The sequence below is a fragment of the Delphinus delphis genome, chromosome 9 (genome assembly GCF_949987515.2).
Source record: "Delphinus delphis chromosome 9, mDelDel1.2, whole genome shotgun sequence".
Classification (NCBI taxonomy): Eukaryota; Metazoa; Chordata; class Mammalia; order Artiodactyla; family Delphinidae; genus Delphinus; species Delphinus delphis.
In genome coordinates, this window is record NC_082691.1 from 74338792 (window position 1) to 74357135 (window position 18344).

The window sequence follows — 18344 nt, forward strand, 5'->3', positions numbered from 1 at the left end:
AAATGAAAATGAAAAAAACTACTCCTCCTCTATATAACAAAGATGTACTATTCACAGTCATGTTTAATGAAATGAACTGGACTCAAAAAAAGTTTTATGTATGATTCTTTTTATGTAAAATTTGAAACAGGCAAGTCTAATGCATCATGTTAAAGTTCAGTTACTTTGGGAAGGAAATGAAGTTGGTGAGAGACATGGCAAGAGAGATTTCTGAGGTCTGGTTGTGTTCTATTTCTTGATCTGTGTGGAGGTTATAGGGTATGTTTTCCTTGTGACAACTCATTGAGCTGCATATTTATGATTTGGTATATATATATATATATATATATATATATATATTGCTGTATATATATTAAGCTGTGTATATATTATACTTTGTAACAAGAATATTCATTAAATACTTCAACAAGAATATTCATTAAATTATGCATTTTTTTCACAGTAAGTCTAATTAACATCCATCATCACACATAGTTACACATTTTTTTCTTGTGATGAGAGCTTTTAAGATCTACTCTCTTAGCAACTTTCAAATATACATTATTATTGACTATAGTCACCATGCTGTACATTACATCTCCAGAACTTATTTATTTATTACTGAAAGTTTGTACCTTTTGCCCCCCTTTACCCATTTCATCCACTCCCCACCCTCTTTGGCAACCACCAATTTTTTCTCTGTATCTACAAGTTCTATTTCTTCTTTTTAGATTGCACACATAAGTGAGATCATACAGTATTTGTCTTTCTCTAACTTATTTTAATTAACGTAATGTCCTCAGGGTTCATCCATGTTTTGCCAATGGCAGGATTTTCTTCTTTTTATGGTTGAATAATATTCCACTGAATATATTTGCCACAGTTTTTTAATCCATTCAACTGTTGATGGGCACTTAGATTGTTTCCATGTCATGGCTATTGTAAATAATGCTGCAGTGAACATGGGGGTGCTGATATCTTTTTGATTTAGTGTTTTTGTTTTCTTCAGATAAATAACCCGAAATGGAACTGCTGGATCATGTAGTAGTTCTACATTAAAAGATCCTTTGGCTGTTGTGTGGAGAAAGCAATTTCTGGGAGAAGAGTGGATGCAGAATCAAACATGGAGCCTGTTGAGATGGTTCAGTTAAGACGTGAACTTAGACCAGGGAAGGGAAGTGAAAATGGAAGAAAGTGAAAGCACTGGTTTTGAAGATTGAACTAACAGACTTGATGGGAAAGGAAGCAGTGAAGAAAATGAAGAAAATAAAGCTGACTCATAATTTTTGAGTTTGACCAACTGTGTGATGAGAATGACCAGAGGGTTGGATATGGGGGTGGACATCAACATCTAGTTTTTTGGAAATATAAAGTGTGAAATGTCAAAGTTGTCAGAAGGATATATGAATTTGAAGCTTGGAAACAGCAACAGCTAGAGCTATAAATTTAGAAATCATCTCTATTTATAGCCATTAAATTGGAATGCTTCATAACTTGGTTCTCAACCCTGCTTTTTTCAAAATTTTATCAGTGACTCTGGAAAAAGGTATAAGCAAAATCATGGTTTAACAGTAATTTAAGACACTGAAAACAGTCAAAAATAAGAAAATAACTCAAAGCATGACACTATTTAATAGGAATAATATAGTCATCCTCTTAGATTCAAATCATTAATTACTTCATACTAGCAGTGTGACCTAACCAAAATACAAATGAGTATGAAAGACTCAGAGATTTCAATATCCAATAGGATTAATTTGAATCAGCACTAGGAGAGAGTAGCCAAAAACATCAAAACAGTCTAGTGGCCAATATGAAGAAGGTAATATAGTATTCTTGCTCTACCCTGCACTGCTCAGACCCCAGACCAAGTGTTATACTTTAAGTGTGGTTTTTGAGATATGGAGCAGGTCCAGAGAATAAGAAAATTATAAGAAGCATTTGGTAACAGTGACACGTGAAGAACAACTGAAGGAAATAAATCTGTTTAGCTAGAAAAGAGATTCAGTAGGGACAGGGGTTGGTGTTCAGAAACTACTTTCAAATACTTCAAGAGCTGACATTTCACACTTTTTTTTATCTGTAGAAGTCAGAAGATGATAGAGAGATAAAGAAAAAGAAAGAAAGAGATAGAAAGAAGGAATAGGAAGGAAGGAAGGGAGGAAGGGAGGGAGAGAGGGAGAATTTTAGGTAGATAGATGACCCTGGCACATATGATGAAGAATGTTATAACAACCATATTGGGTTGCTTTATAAATTCCGCATTGCTAACTATTCCAACAGAGCCTGTATGCCACTTATGAAGATTCATTGATGGGTGATCATTAGTCTAGAACCTCTAAAGTTCTTCCCAACCCTGAGATATTGTTAGTAAGACTGTGACTGGGGAAAATAACACTTTGAAAAGGAAGAGAGCAAGAAAGAGAGAGGAAGGAGAGGAAGAAAGGGGAGAAAAAGGAAAACAGTTCTGTCATGGAAGCTCTTTCTCTGGCAGGAAAAAACAAACCAACAAGAAAATACTGAAGAAACTTAGGGGAAAATAAGATCCATGGCAGGAATGTAGACTTCTAAAGTAGGTTTTAATAGCCCAAAACATCTCCCTACACCTAAAAGAAATTTAACTGCATTTTAATCTTTTCCTAAAGGACAGTCCAACTCTTATAGATTATCAGCATCCTATAGCTAAAAATAACTTAAGCCTAAACAGTTTTTATTTGTCACCTCTTGCTTCTTCTATTATGCTATCTTTTTAATAAAAAAGACTTGCAATACATACATGGTGAAATTGGATACGCTTTTCCAAGACAGTAAAATAATAACTCTATTTTTTGGCTCAAACATTTAGCTATTTGTGCTCTACTCCTTCAGAAAATACTTTGCTTTCATAGTAAGAGTCTTCAGAACCAAGTAATTTGAGTAGCATGCCCTTTACAGCAACATTCTGCAAATTCTACTATTTCCAAATAAAGTAGTGTGCAGTTTTTCAGGACCACAGTGTTTTACTATCTAAGTTTATTTTCAGTGACTTGTTTATCCAAGAGCTTCCAATGACCATAATATTATTTAAAAAGGAAAAAAAGCGTATTTGTTAGTAAAATGTGTAATTATGTGAATATATATAGACTGATAATAAGTGAGAAGCAAGATTTTTATATTCACTTACTATTATTAAGGGGAAAATAGTCACTCTACCTATCTGGTAAATAATTGTTATCATATCCCCAAAGTGAGATGGTGACATAAATACAGATGTTACAGGAAACTGTGTATATTTCAATGAAGTTTGTTGTTTCTCTTGAGGTTAGCATGATGAGAATGTTCTGAATGCTTCAAAGAATTCCTATCTTTTTTTTTTAAGAAAATGCAAACATCTACTAAAGTTGCTTTTGAAATAATACATTTATTCATTTAGTAATTATTTAACTAGAGAAGAATTACCTTATTCAGACATACAAGAATGTCAATAGTCCTACTGGTAATGAATTTAATAAAGTAACTTTAAAATCTATATTTGGATCCAATCCTCTCCCTATTCTAACAAGGAACCTGGAAGTTAATAAGCAGTTGGCAGGCAGTGAGGGTCTAACTAGGCTCCAGTGGCCCAGAAAGAATGGATACAGACACCTGAACTGACTAATTTATTTCATGTCTTTATGTAGTGTAGAAATGTGCCTTACAGTTTCATGTAACCACGGAACAAAAATAGACATTCTTTTAGTAAACTCTCTGGAAACAAAATTCTTCCCAGATATTTATTGATAGGAAAATATAATCTAAAAATTCTTCTGCCCAGCCCCTTGGCAGTCGCCCAGTCTTCCATCTGCCCCAGGCAATTGGATTCCCTCTGCTTTTTTGCTTTTTTTTTTTCCCGTTGCGGCGCACAGGCTCCGGACGCGCAGGCTCAGCGGCCATTGCTCACGCGCCCAGCCGCTCCACGTCATGTGGGATCTTCCCGGACTGGGGCACGAACCCGTGTCCCCTGCATCGGCAGGCGGACTCTCAACCACTGCGCCACCAGGGAAGCCCTCCCTTTGCTCTTGACTCCCAGATGACTCTCGCAAGAATTAAAGTTCACCTAACAGACACCAAAGCAGTAATTTACAAGAACCAGGTAGAAGGCATTCTGTGTTTTTGTCTTTATTCTTCTTTTGGAAATATGCAATAAGACTAAAATTTATTAAAAACAAAAACTAACAAACAAAACAAGCAGACAAAAAACTTCCCATACTTTTGACTAATGTAAATTCACTGTGTCATTTTTAAAAGTTGGCATTTACTCTAAATGAAAAGTAGAATAACATTTGCAAAAACAAGAATTACTAGAGAAAACAAAGGCTTCAAATTGAACTAAAATATTTTTTTGTCCAAAATAAAACCCCAAATTAAGAAAACAACCTCTTGATCTTTTGTTTTGATAACTAGTAATCTTATTGTGCACATTTCAGTTGGTATTTGAAAAACATTTAACTATGCAGAAATATGTTCCCATTTGAATGTAGAGGAAGTTGTACTTAATAAGAGTTTCATTTGAAAGTTAGTGCTCACCAACACTTAGTGCCTACTTCATGTTCTGGAAAGATAAAATACCAAAGTCCTGGGGAGATGTCTTATTTATACATACAGTATGCCAGAAATCAATGGGATGCTCAAAAGATTAAACAGGAACATCCTTTATTTATGGAAGACAGGATAAAAAAAATCCAAAATTAATTGTCATGCATTGTTTTGAATGAGAATAGAATGACGATCCTATCGGTTCTAGTCATGAATATAGACTTTTCAGGAGTGTACCTTCTTCCTCGTCTATTTCTAATAGCTAAGTATTCCCAAACAAAAGTTAATTCTGGAAATTCTTGTGTATGAAAAGAGGTTATGGCCAGAGGTGGTACTATTTGAAACAGCCAGAAGATTAAGCTGGCAACAATTACAAACTAGCTACTGTGCGTTAATACTAAACTCAGAATTTGCTGGTTCACTCAGAATTTGCTGGTAAAGGCTAATTTTACCCAAAATGTGAACAGAAACAAGTGATAGGTAAGAAAAAAAATGAAAAAGCTTTTATTAAATACCATACAACTCTCTGGCACCAGTCCACAAAAGTTAATTATTGAATAACTTTAATAACAGACATTTTTTATCTGTTCCCTTAAACTTTTTTGTGGGGGCCCTGGGGAGGGGATAATTGGAGAGTAGGGGTGAAGGGGGGAGAAGATGAAAAGATACATGAATGAAGATGGAGTACGGGACAGGAAGTTATGGAGGGAAGTTTATGCAAAGCCCACTATCCACAAAGAGAATGACTCATGCAAGATACTGCAGGTCTTCCAAATTTCTCAGGCTTTGCCTTGCTGCCAGCAAACAAGTCTGGGAAGGGATGCTTAAAGGACTTGGTAAGCAACCATCTAGCTGTTCCACCAACAAATCCATGAACTTCTCAGTTAAGGTCACCTAAAGCTTGCAAAAGTGCTGAAGAGTGTCAAAAATTACTAAGCTTTACAGCCTTAAGATGGAATCAAGAAGTCCCCAAATCTCATTTTTCCAGCTATAATCATTCAAACAGCCCTGGCCTTTGTAAGGAAAATGTAGGAGGCTGCAAGGTAGATAGGGCCTAGCAGTTGTTTCTTTTTGGTCTCTTAATGAGGTATATGTACATCCCTCAAATAATACCAGCATTATATTGAAAATCTGCAATTTAACTGATGATAATAAGTTCTGAAATTTTTACAGGGCAAACAAGTATCCTTAAGGTTAATTTTAAAAATCCCTGGAGTTTCTGACAAATTGGTATTACAATTCTGAGCTTTAAGCATGGGTTTGTAAATAGACAGCTGGAGCTTAATTATTCCCATTCACATGAAGACCTGTTTCAGCAGTATCTTATCCAATGTTCTCACCCCAGGAAAGGAGGGAAAAGGTGATTTTGGCCTCCAGGGGACATTTGGCAATGTCTGGAAATATTTTTGGTTTTCACGACTGGTGAGTACTACTGGCCTCTAGAGGGTAGAGGCCAGGGATGCTGCTAAACATCCTGCAATGCACAGGACAGTCCCCACAACACAGAATCGTCTGGTGCAAAATATGAATAGTGTTGAAGCTGAGAAACCCTGCCTAATCCAAATGCTTTAAATATGATCAAACCATAATAGTGAAATCAAGAAGTCATTATTTTCATTAATAACCAGTTTTCACAAAGGTCGTTTGAACAGAACCTGCCTAAAGTTGTATGTAAGCATACAGAGGGAATATATATATATACATATGTGATCTGGAAAAAATTTAAAAACTGAAGAGAAAAATAGATATTTTTATTCATAAAAGTATTCACACACAATTTTCAAGGAACCAGAAATATAACCTTCTTTCTTAGACACTATGCTGAGAAAGGTGACGAACAAGATGGTTATAAACTATCCTACTCAAAAATACTAATACATTATCAAGTTGTTATTCTTCAAATATATTAATAACCATTGGAAAATCAGCCCTCTTGTACCAGTGCAGAAAATAAATGCACCGGTATGGGATTTGTTATGAAATTTTTTAGTTCCTTGGGTTATAGGGCAATTTTAAAAAATTAAAGAGAGCTTACTGGAGAGTTATTCTGTGGTATGGAAGATCCTAGAGAGTGCTCAGCCATTTAGCTCCCGCCCACCTCCTCTCTTCCCCCTTTTCTGGTAGATCTCCCACTTAGAGGAAGCAGGATACTACTTGCTGTGGTAATCACTCTGGTTTAAACTCCTTGAGGACAATAGTAGCTAAGATTTTCTAAGCATTTACTAATAAGATAAGCAAAATCATTGTTACAGCTCATCTCAAAAAATTTTATGTATTAGAATGGTGAGGTGGACAAGAATTTCATCCAAATAAGAACCTTCACTGCAGCACTATTTACAATAGCCAAGATAAGGAAGCAACCTAAATGTCCATTGATAGTTATATAGATAAAGAAGATGTGGTATATATATACAATGGAATATTACTTCACCATAAAAAAGAATGAAATAATGCCATTTGCAGCAACATGGATGGACCTAGAGATTAATACTAAGTGAAGTAAGCCAGACAAAGACAAATATCGTATGATATCACTTACATGTGGAATCTGAAAAAAAAAAAGATACAAATGAACTTAAATAAATACAAAACAGAAATAGACCCACAGACATAGAAAACAAACTTATGGTTACCAAAGGAGAAGGGGTGGGGGAGAGAGAAATTTGTAAACAAATGGACAAATAAATTGTTCTCTTTTAAGCTCCACATTAAATACAACAAATCTAGATGAGTCTGGATGAGTTTCTTTTAACTTAGGTTTTAGAGACACTTTTTCATCGATACCTACCATTTTACAAATGAATCTATAAGCTATCCCATTAAAACCAAGTTAATTTTACCTTCCTTTTGGCCTCCTCTCCCTGCCACCTGAAAAAATGAGTCAATTACTTGTGACAACTATTGCAAATGTCTTACTAATCCCACTAGAAATGTAAATGTGGCAAGAGGACAGAGAAGGATAAGGAAAGAAGCCCTAACGCCAGATTTTCAGCCACTGCTTAAGCCCACTCTAGCACTATGGGAATGACTTTCTTCTTTGGATGAAACATCTGGAAATCTTAAACTTGAAACTTGAATTTTAAGTTTGAGGAAAATAAGTTTGTACAAAATGTTATTTAGCTGTAAACTCTCTCTTCTTTTCCATCTCCTGGTAATTGATATAACGGATTTCCTTAAGGATTAATTTTTCTATTCACTTTGATAAACAGTTGTTGGGCAACAACTCTAGAAAAGTCCCAACTCTCAGAGTCAAGTGTGCGTTGGTGAATAGAGGAAGTAGAGAAATATAGAAAAAGCAATAAGCAGAATGTCTAAGTCATCACTTTGGAATTAATTGAACATAGATAAAATTGGGAAAGAAAATAAGAAATAAGGGAATGGGCAAGCAGAACCACTTCTGGGAGAGAAGGAGCAAAGTTTGCATAACATTCAACTATGTTAACACTCTACAGCGTTACAACACTGCCATCCATACGCAGTAGTAGCAGTACGTAAACTTTTTATTTAATTATTAGACTATTGAGTTTTGGCACCAAAGTATTTTTCCAATTCGGATCCTGCTGTTTTTTCGTATATTTTCAAAAATAGTCTTTTTCTTTCAGAAGAAGTAATTCTTCAAATCTAGTTCACACAAGGGGATTTGATATGTGCAGTGAGTTCCTGTATTCAGCAATACCTACAGGGTGCCTACTATGCCTTAGGCTCTGAGCAAGCTGCAGGCACCCCCTCAAGTCTAGGACTCATTATTTTGCTTTCAGCAAATTTTCACTAGGTGCTTTTCCTCCCCCATGTGTAAGTCCACCAGACCTTAAACCCTTTATGAACGTGCAAGCTCCTCCCTTCTGAAAGCGTTTGTGTGAGTAGTTCACAGGCTGGTTCATCTACTGCAGTGTGGCTTTATGATAGGGGTTTGTTTACATGGTTCCTACAAGGTAGTTGCAGATGTGACTGCATCTTAGAGATACCTGAAATCTTTCAACAGGATCTGATCCAAAGGAAAAGTAAGTTATAATTTAGAGAGAGAGTGGAAAAAAAAAAAAAAATCAGACCTCCCCTTATGGTCTGAAGATGCAAACCCATAGGGGTTAGGAGGCTCACGTACCAAGTTTCATATTCTCATGGTGCCTCCAGCTGACTCACATACTCTGGGTACTGGGATAGCTGAAGAGCTGATGTGCTTGCGGGGTCCCCTGGCACTTGCAAGGTTGCCTGGCATTCAGGTGTGTTATGGCTGCTTATCTCACAGTGCAGCAGTAACAACGTTGATTGGAAGCGTACTGTGTGTAGGGACCACGTAAGAGGTTTACTTGAATTAATTCATTTAATTCTCACGGGACAACACTGTGAAGCAAGCACCACTGCTCCCATTTTACAAGGAGGCAGCTCCTTATAAGGAGGCTTCCAAGAGGCTCGGTACCTCGCTCCGGAGCACACAAGGTAAACAGTAGAGCCTACAGGTGAACACAGGCCTTCATATTCGATACCTCCACGCTCTTAACCACCAAGCTGCCTCGCTGCAGTGTGTCCGTTATCCCTGGGTCAACCTGCCGGCTCTTACACATACAGTTCTAGGTGTCGTGCAATGTGACCCAAGAAGCCTTCCTGCCCCAATGTGACCCAAGAAGCCTTCCTGCCCCTTGTGGGCCGAATTCGGGTCCTCATCCCCGAGACGCGCTTCGCCCACCTGGGCAGGGCCGGGATCTGCCTGGTTGGACATCCCCCTGATCCCTCTCCTGGCCTGGGCCGGACTGGAACCCGACCAGGGACGGGCGGCAGGGTGCGCGGGGAGGGAGCCATCTCGCGGGCTGCGTTCGGCCCCCGCCCCCTGGCCGGGCCGAGGGGCGGGACTCGGGCCGCGCGGGCCCGGGAGCAGAAGCCGGCAGCGGGAAGCTACCGCCGTCCGGGCCGCTCTGGGAGAGGCGAGGCGAAGAGAGGCGGGGCGGGGCCGAGCGCAACGGGAAGGCGAAGCTGCGCGGGCCGGGAGCCGCGCTGCGCCAGCCGGGCTGCAGCTGCCGCGCACCAAGCGCTGAGATGGGGCTGGAGACCGAGAAGGCGGATGTCCAGCTCTTCATGGACGAGGACTCCTACAGCCGCCACAGCAGCGTAGATTACGCCGACCCCGAGAAGTTCGTGGATCCAGGCAGCGACCGAGATCCCCACCGGCTCAACTCGCATCTCAAGGTGAAGCCTGGGGCGGGCCCTACCCTGGACCTGAGGCTGACCCAAGTCCCCGCTAAGGCCTGGGAGTGGGGGTGCCCCCTCTAACTTGCTCCGACCCCAACTCCCACCCTCGCCACTGGGTCAGCGCCGCAGGGTACGGGATCCGGATTCCCTCTGTGGGGCCGCCTGAGTAGCCAGGAATTCTTAGCCAAATTCCTGTCCGCCCACCATGACCCTAAGAGAAGGTGGGGCACCGCAGCCAAGTCTTTCTTTCTTGCTTCTCCCACCCCGAGCTCTCCCGTATCCTGGAGAGGCAGGTTGGGCGACAGTTCAGGATCTCTGAGTCTTGTCTCCGCAGGTGGGATTCGAGGATGTGATTGCAGAGCCCGCGTCTACGCACTCTTCTGACAAAGTGTGGATCTGCAGCCACGCTCTCTTTGAAATCAGCAAATACGTGATCTACAAGTTCCTGACGGTGTTCCTGGCCATTCCCTTGGCTTTCGCTGCGGGAATTCTCTTTGCCATCCTCAGCTGTCTGCACATCTGGTGAGAAGGGGCACACTGGGGTGGGCCGGCTTTCTGAAACGTAGGAATGTTCTTTGCCACCTGCCCCCTGCCCTCCCCTTCTCCCAGGCCGGCTTGCAGGCGAAAGAAGGCGCATCATCTCTGAACGCAGTAGAAGAACTGGGAGGCCTTGAAGGGTAGTGTGCTTTCTTTAGAATTGTAGGTTGGGTTAGGAGTTTAAACAGAAGAAGGAAGGTCCCTCTGTCCACGGGTGTGATCTTCCTTCGAATGCTAAAGCCCAGCTGACTGTGGAGGTGGAGATCTCGAAGCCATGCTTCCAGCCACAGGCTGCTCTCTCATAGGGCCCTGTTTTGACTTGTGCCCATGGTTCTGGGCAGGGCTCTTATTTCTTTCATCACCTTTTATTCAGTCACCACCCGTGCTTGGGGTAAAACAAAAGAGATCTCTGAGCAGAATGCCAGTGACAGTATCATTGCAGAGGGATGTCAGACCTGGTTAAGCAGTGCTATGGAGAGGCGGCTCCAATCCTGTCACTGGCAAATGGCAAGGATGAGAACAGAGGAGAGGCAAGATGTGTGCAGTTAAGGTGAAGGGGTCCCCAGCACAAATGAATGAAACTCAAACTGCAGGATAATGAAATGAGAAGGCTTCCAAGTTACTTTTTCACCTATGAGGCACCAACAGGAGTGGCATCTAGTAAAAGGGGAAATAAATATAGAAACCTATTGGACATTTTGGGACATTTTGAGTAACTTTATTCACACACGAAATGCATCATAAAGCTATAGAGAACATTTCTAAGCATTAAAAAATTTAAAAGGAAATGTCATATTTTACCAAGAAGTTTTGTTATTGTTGTTTTTAAAAATGTCCACTTTATTCTGAGAGGAAGAACATTCAGATTATCCCCTGTATGGCAACAATTGCCAAGCTTGTCTTTTAGGGCAGTCCTGCAGAAATGTATAACCCCAGATGTCTCCATGTCTTTCATAATCACTTTATATGGTATTGCCACACCCTAATACATGTTGTGTTCATTGTTAGAAGTTATGAAATTGTTCTCCATTCCCCTTTACCATCTGAATCAATTTCTTTAGTCAGTTAGCTAGCTAGTTAGTTCAACCAAGAAAATTTATTGAGTGCTTAGTTTGTGCTGGGCACTGGGCCCAGAATGAATAAGATGCAAGATCTGCCTTCAGCTTACTCACAGCACATCAGGACAACTGGCTAGGTACAGAGGTGGCTGCTGAGGACAACCCAGCTAGATCTGTGGAGGAGGGAAGCACAGGGAAGGCTTTTAAAAAGAAAAGGGTCTACAAAGGCTTTTAAAGGATAAATTGAAGTTCACCCAACAAGTAAAGGATAAATAACAAACATCAATTTAATTTGATCACTAAAAACTGTAAACAATTAAACTATATTGAAAGTGCCAGAAAACTGCCAGAGGAATGAAAATCTTTGCCTGTTTACATGAGCAGATCAACAAAGGATATATATAGTTAAGCTTATATTTTGACATTAGCACATGAATTTTTTTTAAAGATGCCCAAGTCAGTGCATAAAATTTTGGATCCCTAATTGAATAAAACCAGTCATCTAAACTCTATGTCCATTTTCTCACCTTCCAAAATGTGAAAAACTGAGTGACCACATAACATATTGTGAAATGTTGGCTATGAAGCTATTTGGAAACATAGAGTGCCAGTCAACAAAGCTAGGCTTCCCTAAAGCACTTGTGGAATAACTGACAACAAAAAGGTTTCCATTTACTAAATGGCGGAGAGATATAAGTAAAACTACAATTAACCAAATGATGCTTCTCTCCACCTGGCTCTCCTGAGAATGGGAGATGTTTTTTGTGTAGTGCTTCCAGAGGTGAATCATCAAACCACTTCCTTTTCAGCCACAGAAAATGTATTACTTAACTATAGCTTATTTTTCAAATTACATTCATGTGGGACATTAATATTTAACTGTCATACATTTGTCATCAGGCAGCTGTGATTGCAAGTAGAGGAGTAACTTCAAACAAAAATGTTTAAAAGTTAGTTTATACCTTGCTAAAATAGATTTATCATTAATGGATCACATTCCAGTGACACAATAAGACCAGATCAAGGAGAGGCCTTATAGAAGAGCAAACCCATTTGAGTAAACTTTTTTTCTTGGTGATAAAAGCTATGAAAATATGCAGTAATAAGTTCTTTGAACCACACTGCATGGTCACAATGGATCTGACTTTAGATTATTTAAACAAACAAACAACAAAAACAAAACACTCAGAACTCAGTCTGGTGATGCTGGATCCTAGGCCAGAAGTACAGGTCATTAGGGACCGGTGAATTGGTTTGAGTCCATACCATAAACTGAGGTATATGCCATTTGGCAACCACAGGTTATTGGTCATAAGTGGATCATACCAAAGAAATGTGGCGTGGACCCCTCTACCTTTTATTTTTGCTGGGATGCAATTCAAATAAATGGTCCAACTGATGGAAATTCAGTAGTAGCAGTCTCATTTCCCAGAAGACTTTTTAATACAGCAAATTGCTGTGACAAGGCAGTCTTATGGAACTATAGTTAATACAAAGCTAAACAAAAGTCCCAGTTCTAATGGATTTATTATCCAATGGATAAATATATAATCTTGCTAATTATAAGATTTATTTAAGCAATATTTGGTTGGTCACATAGAGCCCCAACCAAGTTTTGGGTCACTCCAAATTGCCTGGAGTTTCAGAAAGGAAACTAACTGGGATGTTGATAACACAATTTAAGTTTGTTGTCAGTGGATCACTGGATCCTCTGATCCAAAGTGAGAGAACAACAACTTGAAGAAAATAAAATGAGTTCACCACATCCTATGAACTGAGTCCTCAAATGTGGGCAATTGCACTTTGCTGCACTTTTGTCCTGTGTTTAATTCCCTCTTAGGACATGGAGATCTAAAGAGTTAGGGGAAAGAAAATGTCTCAGCCTAAGAAAGAATGGAAAGTGCATTATATTCTGAGGGAAGTGAATTTGGCTAGGAAGCTTTCCAAACTAAACTTAAGTCAAATTGAGATTATTTTGTCATAATTGTTTCATTATATATTCTGACTTCAAAATAGTTCTATTTATTATTCATTATAATGACAGCATCATATGGACCTGTCAGGGATGCATAATAAGTGTTAATCCTGATAGCTGGTCTATAAGATTTCCTATTCTTACTTTAATTTGTAGTGATTTGCCCAAGGCCACATATCAAGTGAGAAACATAATGGGATAAGAAGTTAAAAGTTGCTATCATTCAGGTTTCTGTTCAACTATGTAATTCTGAAACACCTAGTAATTAATTTTCTTTAAAAAATTGCTTCAAGTCTTTAGCACTTGGAACAAAACACAAGATAAATATAATCTATGCAGGCAGTCAATATGAATAATTCAGTATTCTAAAAATATCTCAATCACTCAAATGCCTGATCTTCTCTTTACTTTGGGCTAAATACAACAGACCTTTATTTAAGTCACATTTTAATAGTAAACCAAGAAAATCAACCTTATTTCTTTGTGCCCACCCGAGTAATAATAAAAATTCTATTGAAGCCCTCCAACAATGCCTGAGAGTTCACAAACACTTCTGTGCCCAAAAAGCATTACTATGACAAAGAACATTATTCAGAGGACTACAGAAAAAATTAACCAGCCTCAGAAATATGAAAATATGTGGTTATCTTAAGAAAAGGCATAAAGAAAAAATAAATTTAGGATACTCTAGTTTTTCTTGTCTAAGAGTTCTGACATAATTGAAGGGCTCTTATAACTGTACTACACAACCTTTTTCAGTGTGTGTAATTACTGTGGAAAATTAATAATATAAAGCATATGAGAATACTAAATTCACTTCAGCTCAAACATTTATTAAGGGTAAAGGATGTCCTAACTTAAAAAGCTTACATTCTAATAGGAAAGACAGAAATATAAGCAGTTAGCATCCATTATGATATCTTTTGGTAAATTTGAGGATTAAGAAGTTTGTTGCAGTACTTTACACGCACAAAAAAGGGGTATCCAACCCAGCCTGGTCCAATGGGGAGGAAGTGGGATGAGACAACAGGAAAAGCTACCAGGAAGTAGGACCTCAGAGACATATGAAGATTTAGGCAGGTTAATGTTTAGGGGCAGAGATCAGGTATATAAATTTACTATTTTGTTTATCTTTTGCTTTACTATTTTAGATTGCCTGCTACCAATAGAAAGAATATTGGTGTTTATCATGTACATTCTTGTTTATTTTTTTTAAGCAACATATTTTCTGTGCATCTTATCATGATGTGGGTCACTGTTCATTTGTTTCAAATGCTTAATCCGGCTTAGGTGAACTGGGCCATTGTTATATCTTTTCATGCATATGCAATAGTCAGTGGCCTTATTTGGTAACACTAATAATCTTTACACATCTCTCTTCCTCCATTCCAGGATTATAATGCCTTTTGTAAAGACCTGCCTAATGGTCCTGCCTTCAGTGCAGACAATATGGAAGAGCGTGACAGATGTTGTCATTGCCCCACTGTGTAGGAGCGTAGGACGCAGCTTCTCTTCTGTCAGCCTGCAACTGAGCCATGACTGAATACTTGGACCCCAGGTCCAGAGATTTGGATACTGTAATACTTCTTTGTTGTTATAACATAAAGGCACTACTGTTCTGTTAATTCCCCAAATGTTCAAATTAAGAAAGCTATTAAGATGGGCAACCACATGTAGCAATGTTTATTTTCAGATCTTTTCAAATAATACTTTTCTATATTAAAAGCCAAGGATTTCATATCTAACTTTATAACCAGAATTACTCAGTAGGTTGGCAACACTTAATTTTGAAGGCAGACAGTTCTTGCTTTAGTATGTAAGTATACATTTTGTAATGATGAATCTATAATGATCAAGGGACATTTCTCTCAAACACTACAATAGTTTTGTGTACAACTGCTCATAAAAATATGGAATTTCTTATTTTTCTTTTACTTTGGAAGTAATACTTTTTAAATTACCTTTGCAGGTAAAGTCATGGGGATACTTAGAGATAAGATAATACAAAGATTCTAGAAATTACAGTAACAAAAGTATACAGTGATGATAGGGGCTCTCAAATATGATAAAACAAATGTGAAAATAGATTCATGAAAGTATGTTCCTTTAAATAGGGCATAGTTAACCTACAGGCATATTTAACAAGATGTTTCAATTTACTGTATATTTTGTACTTATTGTAAATGTTTCTCTAATCAGATTTAAAGAACTCATTATATTTGCTTTAAAGAACTCATTATATTTGTTATCTTGTTGAGTTAATATATAGGAGGAGTAAATGTGTCTTCCACAAGGAACTTCACTGGTGAGATTGCACTCTCTTGATTACGTAAGCATATGCATCTTCTTTGGTAATAGAATGGAAAAGAGATATACAAGGCTTTTCTTTCTAACTTTTCCAAGCAAAATCCTGAAGTGTTTTATGGCTGATGTTTATCTGGCTGTGATCTTAATACAAACCCAACTGATATTTCATCTAGGAGATGCTTTCTGTCTTGTAATTAGAAATTAAACCTGTATTCTGCATTCCTATTAATGTTTCGCTTTACCTTCAAGTAATATTGCTGCTATTTAATAACATTTTAAAATAAAGGCTATTTCTGACACTTAAGTACAATTTCAACTACAGTAATTCACGTAGTAATTTCAGGAGAGTTGTCAATTTACTGGGTCCATGCTACTGAGCTACGTATATATAAATTAAAAACTAACAGCTGCAAACTTTCAAGATGTTATCTAATATGAGTCTTGTTACACAGTATAAAATTATTCTTATTATTTTTGAACTGTAGAGTCCTATTTCAGTGTTATGAGTCACTGTTGTTTTAAAAATCTCTATTGCAAAATGATAGGCATGTACAAAAGATGTCTCTGATGTGAGTGGTTAACTATAATTTGCATATCTTAAAAGTGTATAAATGCTCAAATTTCAGAATTACTATTAGAACTCGGATTAACATTCCTTTGAATATCTTCATAGAGGACAACTCCTCATTCAATGAAGATTAATTTTATTTTCCCAAATTCTAAGGCTGGTGAATATACAGGATGACTGTACTGGAATACTATTGGGGACCAAAGCAAATGAATGATCAGATTATGAAACTCATATCCTTTTGAAGGTAGCTACAAAAGAGATTTTTCAAAGCTGCCTTAGGCCATTCATCCTTAGAAAACACTCTCATGATCATTAACTTCAAGCATTACTACTCATTTGACTATATAGATGTTACTATATAGTTAGTTAAAAAGGTCAATAAGTCTCATGACTTTATACCTTATATTTAAGATGTTTTTAAAAAATATTTGGATATGTTGATTGGGCAAATGTATTTGATCAATAAAATATCTATTTAAATAAATCATGAGCTTCTATCTTCTAGTTATTGGCAAGTTTTAAAGCCAAAATATATACACAGTCATATAACAAAACCTATTAACTTGCAAAACGTAGAATATGTGATTTCCTTATTTCTGAATAACGTTGATCATTTTCAAAATAACTTTTTATTGAGATTTGCCATTAACTATTTTATTTCAAAGATTGAAATTTTGTACCAAGTGAATCCAGGTTTCATGTGCAAATATGTTGGTTCTTTTATTTGGGGGTGGGGAAGAGGTGGGTGATGATGGGACTTTCCCAGTATCCATAATAAACTTTTTAAAAACTCATAAAATGTGTTTATTGCTTTTACTACATGTCAAACTCATCAATAAAGAACATTTTAAAACTAATTTTTCCTTATTTAAAAAACTCATAATATATAAAAATACATGAGTTATTGCTTATTCAGGAATGTATTTGTGGAAAATTACAAGATTGGTAATTTAACTTTTTTGTTTTCCCAGCATTTAAGAGGTTCCCTATAAACATTTCTATCATTTGATGAATATGATAGAATAGCATGTTCTTAAACCAACCATACTTCATATTCTTCATGAAATAAAGTATCTTGCTAATGCTAAATAAACTCATATTTTTGTTTTCAATTTTTTAAATAAGAAAATAAAACAATATAAGTCACATGTTCTTGCATACCAGTACCATGAAGCCAGACCAGAGTCCAAAATTATTTTTGGAAAGTCAATATGTGAAAAGTAGTTGCTGATATTGGCATAGATTTTCTTGTTGTGAGTTAATCTGGAAAAATGACCAATCTCCAATAATAAAACATGCGTTTAGCTTTTTAAAGTGCTCTTTAAAGTTGTGAAGAACTTAAAAGTCCCTCTTTTCAATAGTTGTCTACATCCCATGAATTTATTTAAATACCTTTCTTGGGAAGCTGTTGGAGTTTAGTGAAAAGAGCCCTGCCCTCCAGGTCAGGCATCTGGATTCCTGTCTCAGCACTGCCATTACTGAGGTGTGTCACCTCCTGCAAATGGTTTAATCTCAAGGTCTCAGTTTTCTTATCTTTAATGAGAGGATTAGACTCAAGGATCTCTTAGGAGCGTCCCATCTCATTGTTTCCTGTGACTGCTGTAGAATGAAGACTTGGCTATGTACATGCATGTATATGCAATCTTGCTGTTCAGTCCAGGAATTTTTTTAAAGGCATTTTTTAAAATCATGAATTTTTTATCAATTAAAGGACTGGCATGCTATAAACACAGGAATTAATGCATTCACTTTTCACAGTTCTGTTGATTATGAGACTGTATGTGGCTTTGATTCTTCATGACAGGGATTCCTAGATTTACAACAATTCTAAGTCTTTATTATTGTGACAGTTTCCCCCCAATAATATGTTACTCTATTTTAAATTAATTACAATTTATTTTATTTATAGATTTTTCTACCCAAATCACTGCTATACCACCATAATCACGGCCATCTTCATCTTTTGCCTGCCTAGTTGCCACAGCCTCTTAACTGGTCTCACTCCCAGCTTCAATATGATCTTTTCCAATCCATCTTCCCCTTCAAAAAAGAAGTGATCTCATGAAGACTCCATGTCATTCCCCTGCTTAAACTATCAATTATATGCCATTGCCCTTAGAATAAAATCCAAACTCTTGAGCAGTGTTCACAAGGCCTCCACTATCAACCCACTGTTGTC

General features: G+C 37.6%; 2 protein-coding genes across 8 annotated transcripts in view; one reads left to right on the forward strand and one right to left on the reverse strand.

The window, feature by feature from the left end:
* TFEC (transcription factor EC) overlaps positions 1–18344 on the reverse strand; it is a 668004-nt gene that overhangs the window by 497821 nt on the left and 151839 nt on the right. The gene's annotated exons all lie outside the window — the stretch shown is intronic.
* Positions 9419–17249, forward strand: CAV2 (caveolin 2). Its single transcript, XM_060020767.1, has 3 exons — positions 9419–9714; positions 10052–10239; positions 14680–17249. The coding sequence occupies exons 1-3, from the start codon at positions 9565–9567 to the stop codon at positions 14828–14830; spliced, it is 489 nt and encodes a 162-aa protein (XP_059876750.1). The 5' UTR covers positions 9419–9564; the 3' UTR covers positions 14831–17249.